We start from the raw sequence: 18,692 nt of genomic DNA, 5'->3' as shown, positions 1-18,692 counted from the left end.
AGACTCAGATGGGTTAGTGACCAGCTCAAGTAAAGGCACTCTGATTAAGTGAAGGGGTGCTGAGTTTGCCCCAAACTCCATCAATATTCTCTAAGAGAGCTGGCAAAGAATAACTGGCCAATAACCAGCCAAGTTGAACTGCTATTTAAACAGGCATTATTGATATTATCCCTTTAAGAATCCATATATTTATTTGCTGAGGACGGTCCTAAAATGTAATATAAGTGGAATGGCGGGCCTGAACTCTCCAGTAAGAAAAAATTACATAATAACAATAAGGACTAATGAACTAATGTGCATAAGGCATTGACATTCATCATTGACTATTCCAATTGATAGCTAAAAAAACTTGACCCAAAAGCAGCTGAATGACTCTGTCAGGGTCACACAACTAGAAAGTAGTAAAGCCAGAACTAACACTAAATTCTCTCTTTCCTCCTTTACACTCACACTGCATCTCCCCATCTGCCTAGGAGAGCCCAATGTACATGCCACTGGCTCTCCATCTAGCTAGAAATAGCTCTCCTCTTTACTCCATGCCCTGGTTTGGATGATAAATCATATGATTGGGTCAGATGTCAAATAATGTGATAAATATAAAAAGATATAGGAAGAAGAGAATAGTGGAGAGAAGAATATAGAGGTTGGGTAAGATCCATACACAATGAATGGAGAAATAGAGAGAAGAAAAATGAAAAAAGATAAAACAATGACGGACAATATAGAGGAAAAATGGAAAGGAAGTAGGTGATTTCAAAATACAGAGAAAGAAAAAGAAATAACTCATAAATTTTAAGATGCAGATTATTCTGAGAGTCATGAGGATCCTAGGAAGCAATAGCTTGCCCTTGACCAGACTAGAAAGGGACCATGGCCAACCCTCTAATCCAGGGCATCAAAAATGCTCTTTAGCTTCTTCGGGAGCTTGTGCTTTCATAGAACAATGCAAGATGATAGGGAAAAATACTCTTTCATTTGAAGTTTATATAGACTCACTCCCGGAGGGGAGTTGTATCATTGAACAAAGATTTTTTCCCAGTTATGGCTTCTCTCTTGAGCGCTGAGTATATTCTAATCAGTTCTGCATTACCCCATGGTGTGCAATAAATCCTGGGGTTTAGGTAAAGAAGCAATTGTCCCTCCACAAACTAACAATGCAAATGCACTGTTAGTCTGAATTCTTTAGCTATCATTTGGGTCAGAGGTCTGGCTTCTGGATTGCACATACCTAGAGTCAAAGCAGAAAACAAAGGCAACCGACAACAGCAAAGCAACTGAGAAGCCAGCATAAGGTTGTCATTTTTTTTTAAACGCTAAACATGAAAAAATATATAATTTGAGAAACCTACAATTTTTAATTCCATGAAATAAAGGCCATTCTAACAGCAAAAAAGATTTAAAAAGAAAAGATTTTTAAAAAGTTATTTCAAAAATACCCAAATTTTAAAAATGAATTCATGTAATCTAATAAAGAAGTACACATCTGCAGTCCCTCTTCTTTCCTTCCTTTCTTTTGTATTTTTGTTTTCATTTCACTGCACTGATGGCCAATTTTTAAGAAACACTGATCATGAACCCTCTTCTGCCTATAAACTACATCAGACACAAAGACACCAACGAGGGAAAGATTGTTTATTTCAAAGTAATTCTGTTAAATGGGATCCTAATACAGTCTTTAGCAACCTTTACATTGGTCCTTATAATTTGTTAAACTAAATTTCAAGTGCTAAATTGAAACCTGGTTTATTTCATTATGTGGTCCATGGAGAGAAAAAATGAACTCTTACCATCTTCCATATAATGGTACATGGAAGTCTTGAAAGTGCTAAACTCTCCTCTGTCTTGGTTGCTTTCATGTTTGTAGGTGTATCTCCCGGGTCCAGTTTTCCATTCATTTTTCCTCTTGGCACAGGGAAGTCCTGGGTCCTGGGCACATAGTGAGGAAAGACTTTGAGACATTGGAATCAGACGTGTCTTGTGCCACGAGGGCTGTGATAAGCGCTACTCCTGTAACCCAGTGAGGAGGGGATGAGAGACAGCATTCCAACTAGTGTGAACTGTAAGAGACTTGAGGGAACCAGCTAGGACAGCCGATGGCATTCCTCAGGGCCCACGGGACCCCATGGATGGTCAAGCGGCTGCAAACTCTGGGATCAGATGGCCCAGGTTCCTGGCACCTTGCTTTGCATGCTTGGGACTCCACCACTCTGACTCTGCTTCTGGAACTGTGAAATGTGTATAATAGCATACTGCTTCAATGGGTTGTTTTGAGAAATAGTAATTAATGTGTGAAGCTCCAAGGGGCAGTGCCTCGCATGCAGTAGTTGTTCAGGAAATACGTGGCATAGCTCTCAAGGCACAGAAAACAGCATGCAGTGCCTTCCAGTAGGCTCATTTTCCCACTATCTAATACAGTAATTTTATTTTTTATTATTTTTTAAAATTCTAGTTAACAGTGTCACATTAGCTTCAGGTGTACAGTGTTGCGATTTGACAAGTCTGTACATCACCTCATGCTCACAAATGTAGCTACCATTCTAACACTCAACATAGTAGGTGTTTAAGGAATAGTAATTGGCCACTTTGGTATTAGATTCTTGGGATCAGTGTATCTTTATTTCTATCCAACTATTAGACTTTTACAACTATTTGATACTTTTACTGTATCAAACTGTATCTTGCTTCTGAATCGTGGTTTAATTATCACCACAGCAGAACTGTAATATTACAGTCCTGTCATAGGTCTTTGTCCAAGAACAAGGACATTTCAACACAAGCTCCTCTAGAAGCTGGCTGTGGCATAACACAGCAAGGCTTCCAGGCTGTAAAAAAAGATCACCCATGTGTGCATTGCAGTTGAACTGTGTGCTTGTTGAAAGCTGATAATCACTGGTCACATAAAAGTCCCCCACATTTCCCAAATTTTACTCATATCAAAAACTAAAATTTTTTACCTAAGGTAGCTGGTTACCCAGAGAAAATGCTGTTACAAAATGCAAATAAGCAGGATTCAATTCACTCACTCATGTGACCCCCTGCTATGCCTGAAGCATCATTCACTGAGGATCACCGACCAGCACACCTCTGGCCCAGGGCCCACCCCTTTGTCCTCAGGGACCTCATCCAGGTGTGGCACCTCCTGTGGTATTGCTGTTTGCTTAAACACCTGAAGATGGAGTCCTTGGAAGTTTGTGTTCCTAATTCCACCTCTTTGGGTAAGACAGTTGCTATACTGCCAAGGTCACAAAGAGAAGTCCCACCCTCTCCTACCTGGACCGCACTGATGCCAGTGTGGGGTGCTTGAAAGTATTCCCTGATGTGCTCCTCTGTTCTAATCACAAATCACTGGAAGTGTGCAATATCATTTTTAAATTGAGGATGATGATGATGATGGAGAGTGTGTGTGTGTGCATGTGCGTGAGCATGCACACGTGAGCCACCAAGGCAGTGTTCATGGTACTAGATGGCATAGTACATAAATAGAAATGAGGCAGGACACAGTCATGGTAAGAAAATGCCATCTGAATTCTCACATGTAAGTCTTGGGGGAAAAAAGTGTATATATTTACATATGACACAAGTTAAGGTTTTAAGATCAGAGTAGGTTCAAATTTAGTCTAAATAAACAAGTCAAGTAAACAAAGAACAAATTAAGTTTCACTTTCAGAAAAATACGTGCAAATTAAAGTAGGCGTTGCTTTTGCTTGAAAGCATTTACTGTTCACTAGGTAGGTGACCTGCAGCAAGGTACCTATAGCAGGAAAAATGGAAGTTTTTGGCCTCATGGTCTCAAGAAGCATGAGCCATTGTAGGCACATGCTTACTTAGCACAGCACTTGACAAAGAGTAGACATTCAGTTAAAAGGAATTGCTGTTAGTATTATTATTTATTTCCCTACCCCACCGGAGATGTTTGCATTTAAAAACTGAGTCCTTGGAGGGCACCTGGGTAGCTCAGTGGTTGAGCCTCTGCCTTGGGCTCTGGTCGTGATCCCGGGGTCCCGGGATAAGTCCCACATCAGGCTCCCCACAGGGAGCCTGCTTCTCCTTCAGCCTGTCTCTGCCTCTCTCATGAATTAATGTAAACTGGTGCAGCCACTCTGGAAAACTGTGTGGAGGTTCCTCAAAGAGTTAAAAATAGACCTGCCCTACGACCCAGCAATTGCACTGCTGGGGATTTACCCCAAAGATTCAGATGCAATGAAACGCCGGGACACCTGCACCCCGATGTTTATAGCAGCCATGTCCACAATGGCCAAACTGTGAAAGGAGCCTCGGTGTCCATCGACAGATGAATGGATAAAGAAGATGTGGTTTATGTATACAAAGGAATATTCCTCAGCCATCAGAAAGGATGAATACCCACCATTTGCTTCGATGTGGATGGAACTGGAGGGTATTATGCTGAGTGAAATAAGTCAATCTGAGAAGGACAAACATTATATGGTCTCATTCATTTGGGGAATATAAAAAATAGTGAAAGGGAATAAAGGGGAAAGGAGAAAAAATGTGTGGGAAATATCAGAAAGGGAGACAGAACATGAGAGACTCCTAACTCTGGGAAACGAACTAGGGGTGGTGGAAGGGGAGGTGGGCGGGGGGTGGGGGTGACTGGGTGACGGGCACTGAGGTGGGCACTTGATGGGATGAGCACTGGGTGTTATTCTATATGTTGGCAAATTGAACACCAATAAAAAATAAATTTATAAAAAATAAATAAATTTTTAAAATCTTTTAAAAATACTGAGTCCTTGGACAGTTACTATGTTAATTCAATGGGATGAACTCTTACTGATAGGATTTTTAATACCGTGGTATGGAATTAAAGGAGATATCTAAATTTGTGCATAATATATTTTAGGTAAAAGTGAATAAAAATCAGGATGACTGTAGGGGTAGGATGTACAATTCTCACAGTGGGCGTATGTGCACGTGTGTTTATAAATTATGCTGTAAATGACCACACAAATGGCAAAATTAATATAGCAAATTCTCCACCTCTGGTCATCTGATCTCTTAGAATTCTTCCTTTCTTTCGGTGCTGAAATTGCATGCTTTCTTCACAATCTCTCCATTTCCCTCTCCTTTGATTCCTGGGGCAAGCAGAGAGCCCACCGTACCTCTTGAGCTGGTTTGCCCATTGTTTTACGTTTGTGTATCTAATTGCTTCAATTACATTCCAAATCCCAAAAGATCCCCTCTGTCATGTTTATTTACCCACAGTGCAATCTGGGCTGAAAACTGGTAATATTTGTTAATAATAGTTTTATGGACAAAAGTCAGTAGTTTCAAAAAAAAAAAAAAATCAACTTTCCCCCCAAACCCTCAGAGGAACAAGCAAGTGCACTTCAGAGAATAGGATTAGCAAATCAAGTAGAATTTTGAAGGTGACCCTCTCAGCTTCCTGGAAAACTAAGTTTCTTAATTTGCTCATCTACTGTCTTTCTGTGACATAAGGAAGAGAAGGAAAAGGAGTAACACCAACAAGAAAGATTGAAGCCACAGGCATCCCAGCGATGCCAAGCTCTGGGAGGGAGAACGGGGAGGCGGCTCTGTCCCAGGAGAGGTGAGGGATGCCCGTGACTCCTGTCCTCATCAGGCTCAGGAGTCAAGGCTGGCCCGCAAGCACCTCCAGGAACAGACTCTGGGCTCTTTAATAAGTATTCCAGGGAGTCAGGCTTTCCTGGAAAAAACAAATTAGTGTGAGGAGCCAGTACTGTGCAATTTCAGTTTTAAAAATAGCCAAGTGTTGTTAAGGTTACTCTGTGCATGGGAGAAAAAGAAAGCCCTTGTTAATATGTGCCTCAGCTTTCACATTAAAACAGAGAAGCTACCCTGAAATGCTTGCCTGGCAGGTACTGCCAAGGTCCTAAGGTTCGCATCACTAGAGTCACTTTTCAGTCCTTCAGATGACAAAGTTGGGGGGGAAGGGTGTCCCCTTTTATCAAATTGGTCTCGCAAGGACGGCCAGCCAGGTGATGGCTCTGCCTCTCTCACTTAGGACCAGAGCTGTGCTTCGCTGTCCAGTTCAGCTCTTCATCGGCCTAACCGGCCGGGGAGGCTGCAGGGACGTCCCTTGCAGCTGTCTCTCTGCTGACTGCAGAGCCCCTACCTGGCACTCCAAGTTGGTGCGTCAGCATTTTAGGTAGAAATGAATGAAAAATCAATCAGGATGACTGCAGTGGTAGCAGGCACAACTCTAACCCAGTTTGTCCACAATTTTCAACTATTCACCATCGACCCAAGCAGTGTTTAAGATGGTAAGTGAATCTGTAAATAAATGTGCTGCTTTGGCTTAGCCAGGGAATTTTTTTTTTTTTTGGTCTTCTTTTTTATCCAGAACAAGCAAATATAACCTGCTTAGGAAGCCACATGTAAACTGAATGATGATGTCAACTTTCATTGTGAATATTCTTCATTTGCCCTGGTTTAAGATTCAGTTCCTAAGGAGACCGGGTGTTCCTCATATACAGATATATCAAATTGTTGCTTTGTTAAATAATACTTCAAATTCAGGGATTTAAATATTTGTAAAGTCTTTTGATATCATTGCCACATCTTTTTGTAACTAAACATAACTCTTTATATCAAAACTATACTGATGTGAATTTCTGGATTTACAATTCTGCAAAGATAGAGTTAAACACTATTCGGACTCTGGCTACATGAGGGAAACTGGAATTGTTCAAAGCTGCAGTCATCAGCTCCCAAAGACAGCTACTACAGTAACTTTCTGAACAGATTGGGTTAAATATTTTTACAGACCCATTCTATGATGATAAGGCGGTAATAAGTAGTGCAGTGCAACACTCCAAAGGGTTCCAAATCTCACAAGCCTCTTTGTATGTGATGCTCTCACAGTGAAGAAGATTCTCTGGGTTATAAAGATGAAGAGTCTACTTCTTCTGGTGCTGATTTCAATCTGCTGGGCTGATCATCATTCCGACAACTATACTCTAAATTATGACAGAGTTATTCACATCCAAGGTAAGAAACCCCAGTTTCTCTTATGAAAGTCAAATTAATTTCAAGTTACTTGGAGTTGGGATGCTTTGGTTGGTGTTTCTGAATTTTAGCTCTGCTGCATTGACTTTTTCTTTTCCTTTCTGTTAATTGGTGAACATGCTCTCTGGCTTTTGAATGCTATTGCATCGGGTAGAGTTAAGAATTGAGGACAATTAAAGCGGAATGGCTTAAGAGTGTCCAACTGCAGGGGGGTGATTGGCATTGTTCAAGGCTTTTTAGGACAGTTGCTATCTTCGAAGTAGGATGGAGGGCATTAAATTCATTTAAATGCAAGTGAAAGGGGAGAGACATAGGAAGTAAAACTTCATGATATAAGGTCATTCTGTTAGACTAATCAGGAAATGCTTTTTTAGGAAAAGCAATGTGAAAATGAAAGTCGGACAAGCTAAGGTTCAGGAGAGAATAACTCACCTTAAGACAATCTCCTCTGGTAAAGCTTTAGTTCCCATAGACCAATATATTGCTCCTGCATATTTCTTTTCAGCTCAGCTGAATCCTAAGCCTGAGAGCTGTGGAAGATTTGAGGCTGCAGTACAATGCAGCTGTTTCCTCAGTCCCAGCTTCAGATGAGGGACATCCTGCATTAAGAAAGCTAAGAGACTTATGCAATAAGAAAAAGAGAGTTTTAAAGGAGCTGTAGCGTCTCTCTTTGCCCTTGAACTTGAATAATTAAAATTAGAATTATAGACCTTAACGGCTTAAACATATGATGATATTAATTTTAGATGAACTCAGTCCAGGGACCAGAGGCATTATAAGTTTGCCATGAGATGTAAAACATTAAGTTACATCTTCAAGGTCAAAAGCATAGACTCAGAAAACTGCATCCACTGTTGGAAAGTATGGTTTATGAAGGTCAAATGATAGTGTAAGTCTGGCTAGAAGTATTTTCCTGCATATATTAAGTCTACACAAATAGAATTCTGAATTTGACAATGTCTGGCTATTTTAGACATCTGTTTCAGTTCTCTTTGCTTTCCACAGCTTTATGTTTTCCAATGTTGGACTGTGAAAAGGAATTATATAATCATAAATTTTACTATGCAAGTTGCTGACTCAGCTGTTTCTTTAAATGTGTATAGTAGACTCAGCGCTGTCTCCCAAAGACTACAGCATTTACACATAAAGATTTCTTGATGGGGGATAACATCTTTTCACATGCAATCACAGAACTCCATTCAGCCAAAATAGTAATATCTAGTCATTAACAATAGTAGTTTTAAATCCTATGTAAAATGAATTTTAGCTGTGGTTTCAAGTAATTATTAAATTCCTGTTACATTATTAACTATGTACAAAGCATTTAGTCTAAATTGGACCCAGAGTATGAAAATACTGTTTTTAAAATAATCCTGGGGAGTCTATCAGTCAGGCTCAAGTTCTCTCATTGAGGAGAACTTCTGTTGCTCCAGCCTTTCCAACCCTATATACTCTGCTGAGATTTAGTGCAAAGGAATTTCTGACACAAGTGATCAGAATCATCCAGGTCATGTGCATACACTACCCAATTTTTTTTTAAGTGACGTGATAGTCCACTTCATTTTAATTGTAAATCCATATTCTTAGAAAGTTACTCACAGCTTTCAAGTAATAAAACTACAGGGCCCTTGCTTGGGGAAGTTGATACTGAAATGTGATTTGGGACAGGATTATAATGCTCTGTCCAATAATTTCAGGTTGGAATTTATTTGAAAATTGTTCTAAATATCCATTATCGTTATTTTTATTCAATAAAAAGTTTTTTTTTCTTTATAATTGTATTCAGATTGAGCTTTCAAATTCTTCAGTCATTCAGAGAAACACTTCCAAGGGGTCTGCCATACTTTCAGTTGTCTTTTACAACAGAAAAATGAACCATAGTGCATAGTAGATAATCATTAAAGCAGATAATCTTTACTACTTACTGAAATACTATATTATTTTCTCACATTTAAAACTGTTATTTATCAAACTCGGCCTGGAAGGAATTTAAAGGAGCTGAAATCCTCATAAAATTGAATATTAATTTTAGTCAGAAGATTAAATTAGTAATCTAAATCTCAAATTCCTGAATTGGACTGATAAGCAGTATGAGTTTCTCTCAGCAATACAAAATTGTTCAAAATTCGTGTTACTACCAAAACACCTTTTCTGTCTCCCATTTTTCATTAAATTTCTATTTCTGCACTCTAAGTTCTCCAGGCCTAAATAATACCAGAGGAATAATGCACATCATCCTTGAATACTCCTTGGCCGCCATGGTAAAGACACTCAATGCTTTAATACATACTTAAGTCTCATGCGTAAGAGTTAACTAGTTATTTTTCTGAAGGTTTCCTCCCAGTTTTGTTTTGGAAGCTTCCAAGCTTTCATAGAGATATAGGCACTAAAAAACAATGTGGGTTTTTAAAAAAAAGTCAGATTACCATGGAAAAAAAAAATAGCAAGCGCAGACCCCCGTGCAAAGTGTTTCCAGTGAAAGGTATTTTCTCAGGATGGAAACTCTCCCAACCTCCCTTGGAGAGAAACACAGCTTTAAGTAAAATTGCACGATTCATTCCCTTTAATTTTTTTGTTGAATCAGTTTGGTTACATGAGAAAGCAAATTCCACTTTCCATGAAGTCCGCTGAATATTCATTTGTATATCATATACTGTCCTCAATGAAAGGGAGGGTAATTTCCTCAATTCTATGGGAAGAAATAGCTTTTGTTAATGCCTTCTCCATAACACTCTGAACTAATGGACCATATTCCTCATTTCATAAGATGCCTAAACAACTTCAAAATCCTTTGAAACTTGAGATCATTAGGAAGAATTTTGTGTGGGATACCAAATCATACAGAAGCACAATTTTTAAAATATTTGGATTAGGTCCAAAAACTCTCTGTGTAGACTTTCATTTATTTCAATTACTTTCAATAGAAGTTCAGAATGATGAATATACTTTTAAAAATACAAGTCTTAAGACAGCAGAGAAATATTATGACTACTTGCCCATTAACAAATGTGAAAAGCAAAGTAGCTACAGTTACACTGAAGATGTAAGTGCTTAACCTAATCCAGGTCAGAGAGCCAGCACTTTCTATAACCTGATGTTCAAGAAAGGTCTTCTGATGGCAAGTTCAAGAGTTTTAGCCCTACTGGCTTTAGACCATGGACAATTTACTTAATCTCTTCAAGTCTCAGTTACCACATCTAGAAAACTGGCCATAATCACAGATTCTATAGAGCTTTGAGAATTAAATTAGATAATACATGGAAAATGTCTGGTACTGAGCCTGGCACAAAGTAAACTCCCAATAGATAATAGTTGCTATTATGGTTATTACCTCCTAACCTTCATGGGAACTTAATTTTATGGACTTGGTGGGGGGAGTGAAATGGGTGGTGGGGATTTAGGAGGGTGAGTACCAGGTATTATATGAATTTCACAATTTAAGATTTCCTCAGTAGTATTAAACATCATCTGATCATTTTTACTCTCTTTGTGGAAACTGAAGCTTTCCAAACTTAAGTAATATTTAAGCTGAACACAGATAAGCTACTCTAAATTTTTTTTAAAGAATAATAAGAGGAAAAAAAAATAATGTCTAGCTGGAACCCCTGCGGGAAGTGGACACTCCCACTCAGTGAGGCTGGCCTCTCCATCTGGTGTGTGTCCCAAACAACTGCTCTGTTCCAGGTTAACATGTGTTCCTTTTTGCTAACATGCCTCCCTTGCCTCATCACATTGTGAGCTTTGGAACACCTCAACTGTAGAGTAGTGCTTGGCACATAGTAGGTGCTTAATGTGTTGGCTGAAAAATACATGAGTGTAATGAGATGCTTCCAAATTACTACTATCATAATGAGAATTCCTGAAATCCTGTGGCATCCTCAGCATTCAGCAACACATGACACATTATGTGGGCTTAATGAACATTAACTATATGACTGCTTCCATTCTTTAATGTTAGCATAAGTTAAATCACAGTGTATGGAATTTAAAAACTTAAAAGAACTAGTGTAGATCATCTAGATCAATATCTCATTGTTCAAATGAGGAAATCAAGACTCACAGCTTTTATGTTGCTTGTCCCAGGTTGCATGGCGGATGAGGGGAAGTTTCCCTTAGCTAATCCCCTCCCCTTCTTCAAATCTGGGATCATTTCCCAATTTCTTGATGAACTTTCCCTGTCAACTGCATTCTGGGCCTCCTCTGGCACCCTGAACTCTCTCATAGCTTCCTTTCCTTTTCTCTATAGCACTAGTTGTCTACTTATTTTTATGTAATTGCATCCATCTCTGCCACACGTGTCCATCAGCTCCACGAAGGTAGGTAGGGATCTTTGTGTGATGTATCCCAGTCAACTAAACCACTACCTGGCACCTAGTAGGTAATCAATACATGTTTGTTGAATAAATCCATGACCAAAATCCAGATACTTTTCCTAATCAGTCCTAGTTAGTCTTTCCAAAGCTCAGAGATGTCTTTTTAGTTCATGGAATGACAGGTATCAGATGAGGAAGAGGATTATGAGTTTGGTAGCAAATTTGACTTGGTCTCGATGCATGGCTCCCACATTGCACACAGCATCTTATGCTCCATGAGAGTCTACCCAGGGCAGGAGGCGGCAATCTTCCTAATGTGTGCGTGGAGCTTTGCAAAGTATTGGATTTACAATTGGCCACTGCGATGCTATCCTGTTCCTTATGTAATATCTGCAGAGTTGTGATCTGGTGGTGCAGAGTGGATCAAAGAGGATGGAATGAATTTAATAATGTATGATCGCAAACCATCCACAGAGCCAAAGTTTCATGTGAGAACTAGATAAGTGTTACTCCAGCTTAATTTTCTCTCTTCCACTTAAAACTCATTTGGACTCTGAGTCTATTTTGAAAAGTTAAATTAATTCATTTTTGTATTTCTGAGGCAGAGTAATGCTACCTGTCACAAATGCAAAATTCACAAATACCAATTATATTTTCCAAATTGCATTTAGATAAACATATACATTAATAATAATTCTATCTAGAAATTATTGGCTATAAAATATCAGCTAATTTAATCATAAAATTATAAAAATTAGCAGCATCATGAGTATTAGATGACCTAAAATCTACTAGTTTATGACAGGCCATAAAACTAAATATGATAATAAGAACTAGATACATTAAACACAGGCTTATCATTTGATCAAACTAAGAATATCACCATAGAATATAATAAATGAGTCCTCCCAAAAATGAAATGTATATATAGGCATATAAATACGTGCATAAAAATACTCATATACTACACCCATACATATATACACTTATTTGGACTGCTATAATACAGTACCATAGGGCATCGCGGGTGGCTCAGTGGTTTAGCGCCTGCCTTCAGCCCAGGATGTGATCCCGGAGACCCAGGATCGAGTCCCACATCGGGCTCCCTGCATAGAGCCTGCTTCTCCCTCTCTCTGTGGCTCTGCCTCTCTCTCTCACTCTCTCTGTGTGTATGTGTCTCTCATGAATAAGTAAATAAATAAATAATTTTTTTAAAAAATACAGTACCATAGACTGGGATGGCTTATAAACAACACAAATTTATTTCTCACAGTTCTGGAAGCTAAGAAGTTCAGAATCAGAGCACTGACAGATTTGGTGTCTGATGAGAGCTAGCTTCCTGGTTCACAGATGGCTGGCTGTCTTTTCTCTGTGAACTCACATAATGGAAAAGAACAAGGCACCCCTCCTGAGTCCATTTTATAAGGGCACTAATCCCATTCGCGAGGGCTCCACCCTCATGATGTAATCACGTACCAACAGCTCTACCTCTAAAAACCATATTACATGGAGATCACTATTCAACATAGGAATTTTCAAGGGATACAAACATTCAGTCCATAGCAAACATCTACTCCATTAGGCACTGGGGATGGAATGATGAACAAAACACATGGTCTTTGTCTTCATGCAGCTTTTAATCTAGTGAGAGACAGACATTACTATGAATATGGAACTACAGACTATGATAACTGATGTAAAACCATGGAATGCTACAGAGAGAAGACAGCGTTATCTGTCATTTTATTTAAACAGGAGCATTCAAAAAAGTAGTTTCTTTAAACTAAGGATATAAGTCAAACATGTCAGTACCCTTCTTCAACTACATAGTTGCTATACTAGACACACACCCGTGTATAGTTAAACACATATACATGCATACACAATGGTTATAAATAGAAAAGGCAAGGAATGAAATGATTATAAATTAATATATAATTTACATAAATTATTTGATCTGGATTCAGAAATATGTATATATTTTCTTACCAACCTGCATCTGCTAGCCCTGTTCTAGTCTTCTCTGCATTTGTGTGCCCTTTTGAGAAAATTGGAAGTCACTTAATAAACATTAGCCTCTTTCATGCAAAGTACTGAGTTATTCTCTGAGGAAGGACAGATCATCTCCTCAGTGAACTTACTAACAAGGGTTTCAGGGCAACAAAACGTAACAAGAAGGAATAAAATAAATATTAAACAGAAGTGGAAATACAGAGAAAAGAGTAATTAGCTATTTTTAAAAAAAACTCTTCCTATTTTGAACTTTGTATCCATCTTCACTGATGCTTTTTATCACTTAATATATAAACTCATAAAATGCATCTTAAGAATATTTCTAGACTTGTTACTGAGTAACCTAGAATGCTGATTCTATGCTATTCTAATAAAGCATATTAAAGCAACACATTTTAGGGTATTTCCAGGTATAAAAATCTGCATTTCATAATTTCTTCAGGTTAACAACAAATTCACACTACCAGCTATTGCTATCTCTGTTCCATTCTGGGTGCTGAAATGCGCAAATCACACAAGAAGCCAATAATTATTTGGAAACTTTCCCAAGTACCCAGAAAATCCATTAAATAGAGAAGCCTTCCCTTCTGGTTGCAACTTTGCAAGAACCAGTGTTGACTCAGCTAAAGCACTGACTTGCAGCTTAATAGCTTAGTGTTAAAGTAATTTCAACGTGCTGTGTTTCTCTGACTTTACTAGATATCAAAGAAAAAATAGATTAAGCTTTCTTTATTGCTTGGGCTCCTTTTTTAAACATAAAGTGGAAAATTACTGTGTTAGGAAACTCTTTTGGAATAGAAAAATCTACCAAAGTGCTAAGATGTTAAAAAAAAAATACTCAACTAAGAGATTAGCAAGGTGATAATAACTAGGGGGGATAAATCTTTGTTACGGAAATATTTAATTTCAAAACGAAGACATCAAAAGCATAAGAAATCTAAAAGTTCAATAAAATTTCTTCAAAAACAGTTTGTGTATGTTATAGCAGCATTAAACATGTGTGCCCTCAAAAATGATTATCAAGTAGTCAATATAAATACTAGCCATTTTCATCTTGTTTTAATTACACAAGTTGGTTACTTCAGTGCTCACTCAGATTATCGCATTTCACTTAGGAGCAATATGTTTTCACACACTTACTGATCATTCTGTGAAGTGTATTGAACAACTTAAACAAGAATTATCCCTATCTTTTCCAAACACTGTCCACTCAAAAGGGACAAGGACACTACAGATAAAAACGCAGAAAGTCCATAGTCCATCACATAAGAAATCAATAAGGGATGTTAGAACAGGGAGCCTTCACTAGAGTCAAATGTGTCAATTAGGTGAAGAAGGTGGAAAAAATAGTCTTGTTTCTAATAGGAATTCTAAATTAAAAATAAGAAAACCATTGAAAACATATTCTTTTTAAAAAAATTTGTTTACCTGTGTGTGTGTGTGTGTGTGTGTGGGAGAGGGAGAGAGAGAGAGAGAGAGAGAGAGAGAGAGAGAGAGAACGCGCGAGCGAGCGCATGAGCATGGTAGGGGCAAGGAGCCCAATGCAGGACTCAATCCCAGGACTCCGGGATCATGACCTGAGCCGAAGTCAGACACTTAACTGATTGAGCCACTCAGGCCTCCAAAAACATGTTCTTGAAGTGAGGAGATTCCCAGTTCTAGATGATTCTATTTGTAATGGTGCTTGCTTTCGCTTGTTCCTAGAAAGCATTGGGAATGATGTTTGTGTATTTGGCTCAGAGTTACTGAGTGGTAGTGAAAGCACAGGTGAACAAGAGATGTGGCAGTTAAAGACAGGTAGGCTTCTTTGTAAGTCACAATAGGCATTACGTAAATTTCTTATGTTCTTAGTTACATATTTTTCACTATGGATTTATGGTTATCTGTGGCTAATAATGTTGCTAGGAAAAAAAAAATTTTTAACAAGGGTCTTTTTTTTGTTTTTGTTTTTGCTTTCTTTAAGAGAGGTAAATTTTAAAGTTTTCTAGTGTACTGTGGGTTATGAGTAATTCTTATTTTCTCTTGAAAAGTGTCATAAATTATGCTGACAGGCTTTAAATCTCCAAAATCTGCAGATGATTATTTCAATGCTTTGTCTTTTATCACACAATCATTAACAAAGGGTCTTATATAGCTGAAAATACTGAAAACGCTGATTAGCTGGTTAATACTGTACTTCACTGAGTTTGTTTTCATGTAAACAGAATATCTTATTTTTATAGACTCCCCACAATATATTAAGATCAACACTGCTTCAAAACAAGCTTCTTAAACTTTAGCCTCTTTTCTTCTATGTATTTAATATTGGTCTGCCTATGTAATTAAATAAGTGAAAAACAAATGAACTCATCGACAATAAATATATCCCATGGGCCTGTGGGATGAATCGCTTTAGAGGGGAGTCAGGAGGGGTTCTGTGAGTTGAGATCTAAATAGTAAGCAGGAACCAGTCGCATCAAAAGCCAGGGACAGAGCTCTCCAGGTAGAAAGAGTGAGCAATGTAAATTCTCTGAGATGGGAGTAAACATGGTGTTTTCAAGCTGGAAAGAAGCTGGAGGGACTGCAGCCTCACAGTGAAGAGAGTAGTTTAAGATGATTGGAAGAGTAGGCAGGAGCGAGACCATAGCACTTTATATTCCGTCTAGGGTACGGAGGTCAGATTTTATTCTAAAAGCATTTAAAAATGGTTAAAGGTTTTGAGCTGGAGAGTGATGTAATATGATTTACAAATACTGGATTATGGTGTGCCAAGTAAAGGTGAGTTCGTTAGGAGGGTGTTGAGGTAGCGTAGGTGAGAAATCATAGTGGTGCAAACCAGGATGCTAGCAGTGGAGATGGGTGGTAGAGATAGACGGAGATGAACCAATTGGGGGGCGGGGGTGAAGGAGGTAGAGGGGCAACACTTAATGATAGATTAGATATAGAGATTAAGAGAAAGAGAATTATCAAACACACCTTCTAGATGTTGCCTTAAACAAACAAATGAATGGACAGTTGAGGCATAAATAAATTGAGGAAGGACAGGTTTGGGCAGGGAAAGAGGGACTCAAGTTGCATCTTCGGCATCCAATATATGCCCAGCAGGTAGCTGTAGGTACTTACTTGGTGCTCAGGGAAAAGTACACTGCTAGAAAGCTATGGAATCCTCAGCACAAAGTGCTATTTTTATTATGGACCAGCTGAGAACACTTGGAGAAGGAGGAAATGCAGGTAGAGATAAGGAGCTGGCCGCATCTGCTTTAGAGAGCCTCAGCACCAACATGTAAGGTGAAAAGAGGATGCAGAGGCCACATGCTTATTTTTTCTCATGTATTTTTTTTAATCTAAATTAATTGCAAGCATTTAAAAATACAAGATATTTGCATGAAAATCTGCATTTCTGGTATCTTTTGAGAAGTCCAAAGGCCTACTGGTTTTCAACCTGCATTCTCATTGGACAACATCAGCGGGAACCAGTACCTTGCTCCCCTTCAGAGTGGAGCATGTGTGGACAGTAAGGCATGGTCCATTCCACTCCTGTTGTTCTCAGCACCGTGGTGCTCCCATCACTTCCCTCAGCCTTGCCCACCTGGGTATTTGTGTTCCATTTACCTTTCATTTGTTTCACCATTCAATTTAATACTCGACACATGATAGGTTATCAATTTACGTCGTTCATTAAGTAAAGAAGCAAAAGATCCCCTTTGCCTCCAGGATTGACTTTGTGACAGTATTATCTCGAAGCCTTGCATACTAAGCGAAGACACTAAGCATACCAGTGTATAAAGCCAACAATGTCTTTTCTGCAAATTATGGATAACTTGACCTTACATCCCACCACAGAGTGGAAGTGGTCTGAGCTCTAGCCCTTGACCACATAAAGACACATTTCCAATAATTAAAGAGTATGTGGTTAATTACAGCCAAATGAAGAAGAATGATTCATGCTAATGTCTTGGTTTCCCCATACCCTTTGAAGGAAATCTGTATTACAATTAAAATCTTAGAAAGTGTGTTTATATTAAGAATGCCATCTGCCATATTAGTGAAATATTCAGTTTATTTTTCATTTTATTTTCCTATAATGTACCTCTTAATCTCTCTATTACTGGGATAACCCAATTTGGTTTTGCAGCCTAAAATGATAGGAATTAAATATTATTTCTTTATGCATAAATCTTTGATAACACAGAGAAGTTTAAATTCTGAAAAGAATTAACCAGAGCAGATAACCCTGGGTTGACAAAAATAAGATTGTCTCCAGTTCTGGGTGAGTTATATTGGACTTAACAATGGCAATAATATTAATAACATTTAAAATCACTATGTGGGGGAAACCTGGGTGGCTCAGTGGTTGAGCATTTGCCTTCAGCTCAGGGCGTGATCCCAGAGTCCCACATCGGGCTCCCTGCGTGGAGCCTGCTCTCCCTCTGCCTATGTCTCTGCTTCTCTCTCTGCATGTGTCTGTCATCAATAAATAAATAAAATCTTAAAAAAAAAAAAAAAACACCATGTGTGATGTACAAGAGGAAATGCACTACCTGGGTCATCTCCTTCAGTCCCCACTGCAGCCCTGTATGAAGGTGGTTATCCCCACTGAAGTTGAGAGAGGTTCAAAGCTTGCCCCTAGTCATATGTGGAAAGTCACAAGTGGAAAGCTGAGGTACAGACTCAGGAAGGCTGATTCTCATGTTCCTACACCAAACAGGAACCACATAGCTTCCATCTAAGCCTTTTCTTAGAGACTGTTGAGTCAATCTGTGGGCAAAGATGGCTCTCATTTTATTCCATTCAATTGATATAACTTGTCTCAGAAGAAACCAAATCACTGTGAAAGAAAGTATAGTCTTGGACCATGAAGAAACCATTCTTATGAGAACTATGAGAGAGCAATTGTGAGCACACAAGCCATGGGCGAAGGGGCAGAGGGAGACAGAGAGGCAGACTCCTCGCTGAGCAGGGAACCTGATGTGGGGCTTGGGCCCAGGACTGGAGATCATGACCTGAGCCCAAGGCACACGCTTAACTGACTGAGCCACCCAGGTGCCCCTAAGATCCGTTGTCTTTTAGCGCTCTACACAGCGCCTTTCTTGTGCTACTTTGTGAATGGTCTGTCTTAAAAATCAAGTGAGACAATTTGCCTGGTTTTTGTGTCACGTGTGAAGATACATGGCTGAAGGCAGATGCCTAACCGACCGAGGCAGCCGGGTGACCCCAGAACTGTTCTATTTCTTGGAGAAACCTGGCCACCATGGTGGTTCTTAAGGAGTCAGAGGAGGAAGGCAGGGCAAAATCCACAAATGAATACATGCCATCCCTACCCCCAGATGAAGGCTGTCCAGAACCTCCAGGGAAATTGAGGAGACAGGGAAAAGTTGGGTT

At 38.9% G+C, this 18,692-nt stretch overlaps 1 protein-coding gene across 3 annotated transcripts in view; it reads left to right on the top strand.

The window, feature by feature from the left end:
* HAPLN1 (hyaluronan and proteoglycan link protein 1) overlaps positions 1-18,692 on the top strand; it is a 77,132-nt gene that overhangs the window by 37,176 nt on the left and 21,264 nt on the right. For all 3 annotated transcript variants that reach the window (XM_055342192.1, XM_055342194.1, XM_055342193.1), the window contains one exon: positions 6,862-6,987. In XM_055342192.1, coding sequence (XP_055198167.1) covers positions 6,888-6,987 — 100 coding nt within the window. In that variant the 5' untranslated portion in view covers positions 6,862-6,887. The remainder of the gene's footprint in view (positions 1-6,861; positions 6,988-18,692) is intronic.

This window comes from Nyctereutes procyonoides, unplaced genomic scaffold (assembly GCF_905146905.1).
Source record: "Nyctereutes procyonoides isolate TBG_1078 unplaced genomic scaffold, NYPRO_anot_genome, whole genome shotgun sequence".
Lineage (NCBI taxonomy): Eukaryota > Metazoa > Chordata > Mammalia > Carnivora > Canidae > Nyctereutes > Nyctereutes procyonoides.
Note: the sequence above shows the minus strand (reverse complement) of the source record. Positions and strands in the feature narration are given on the sequence as shown.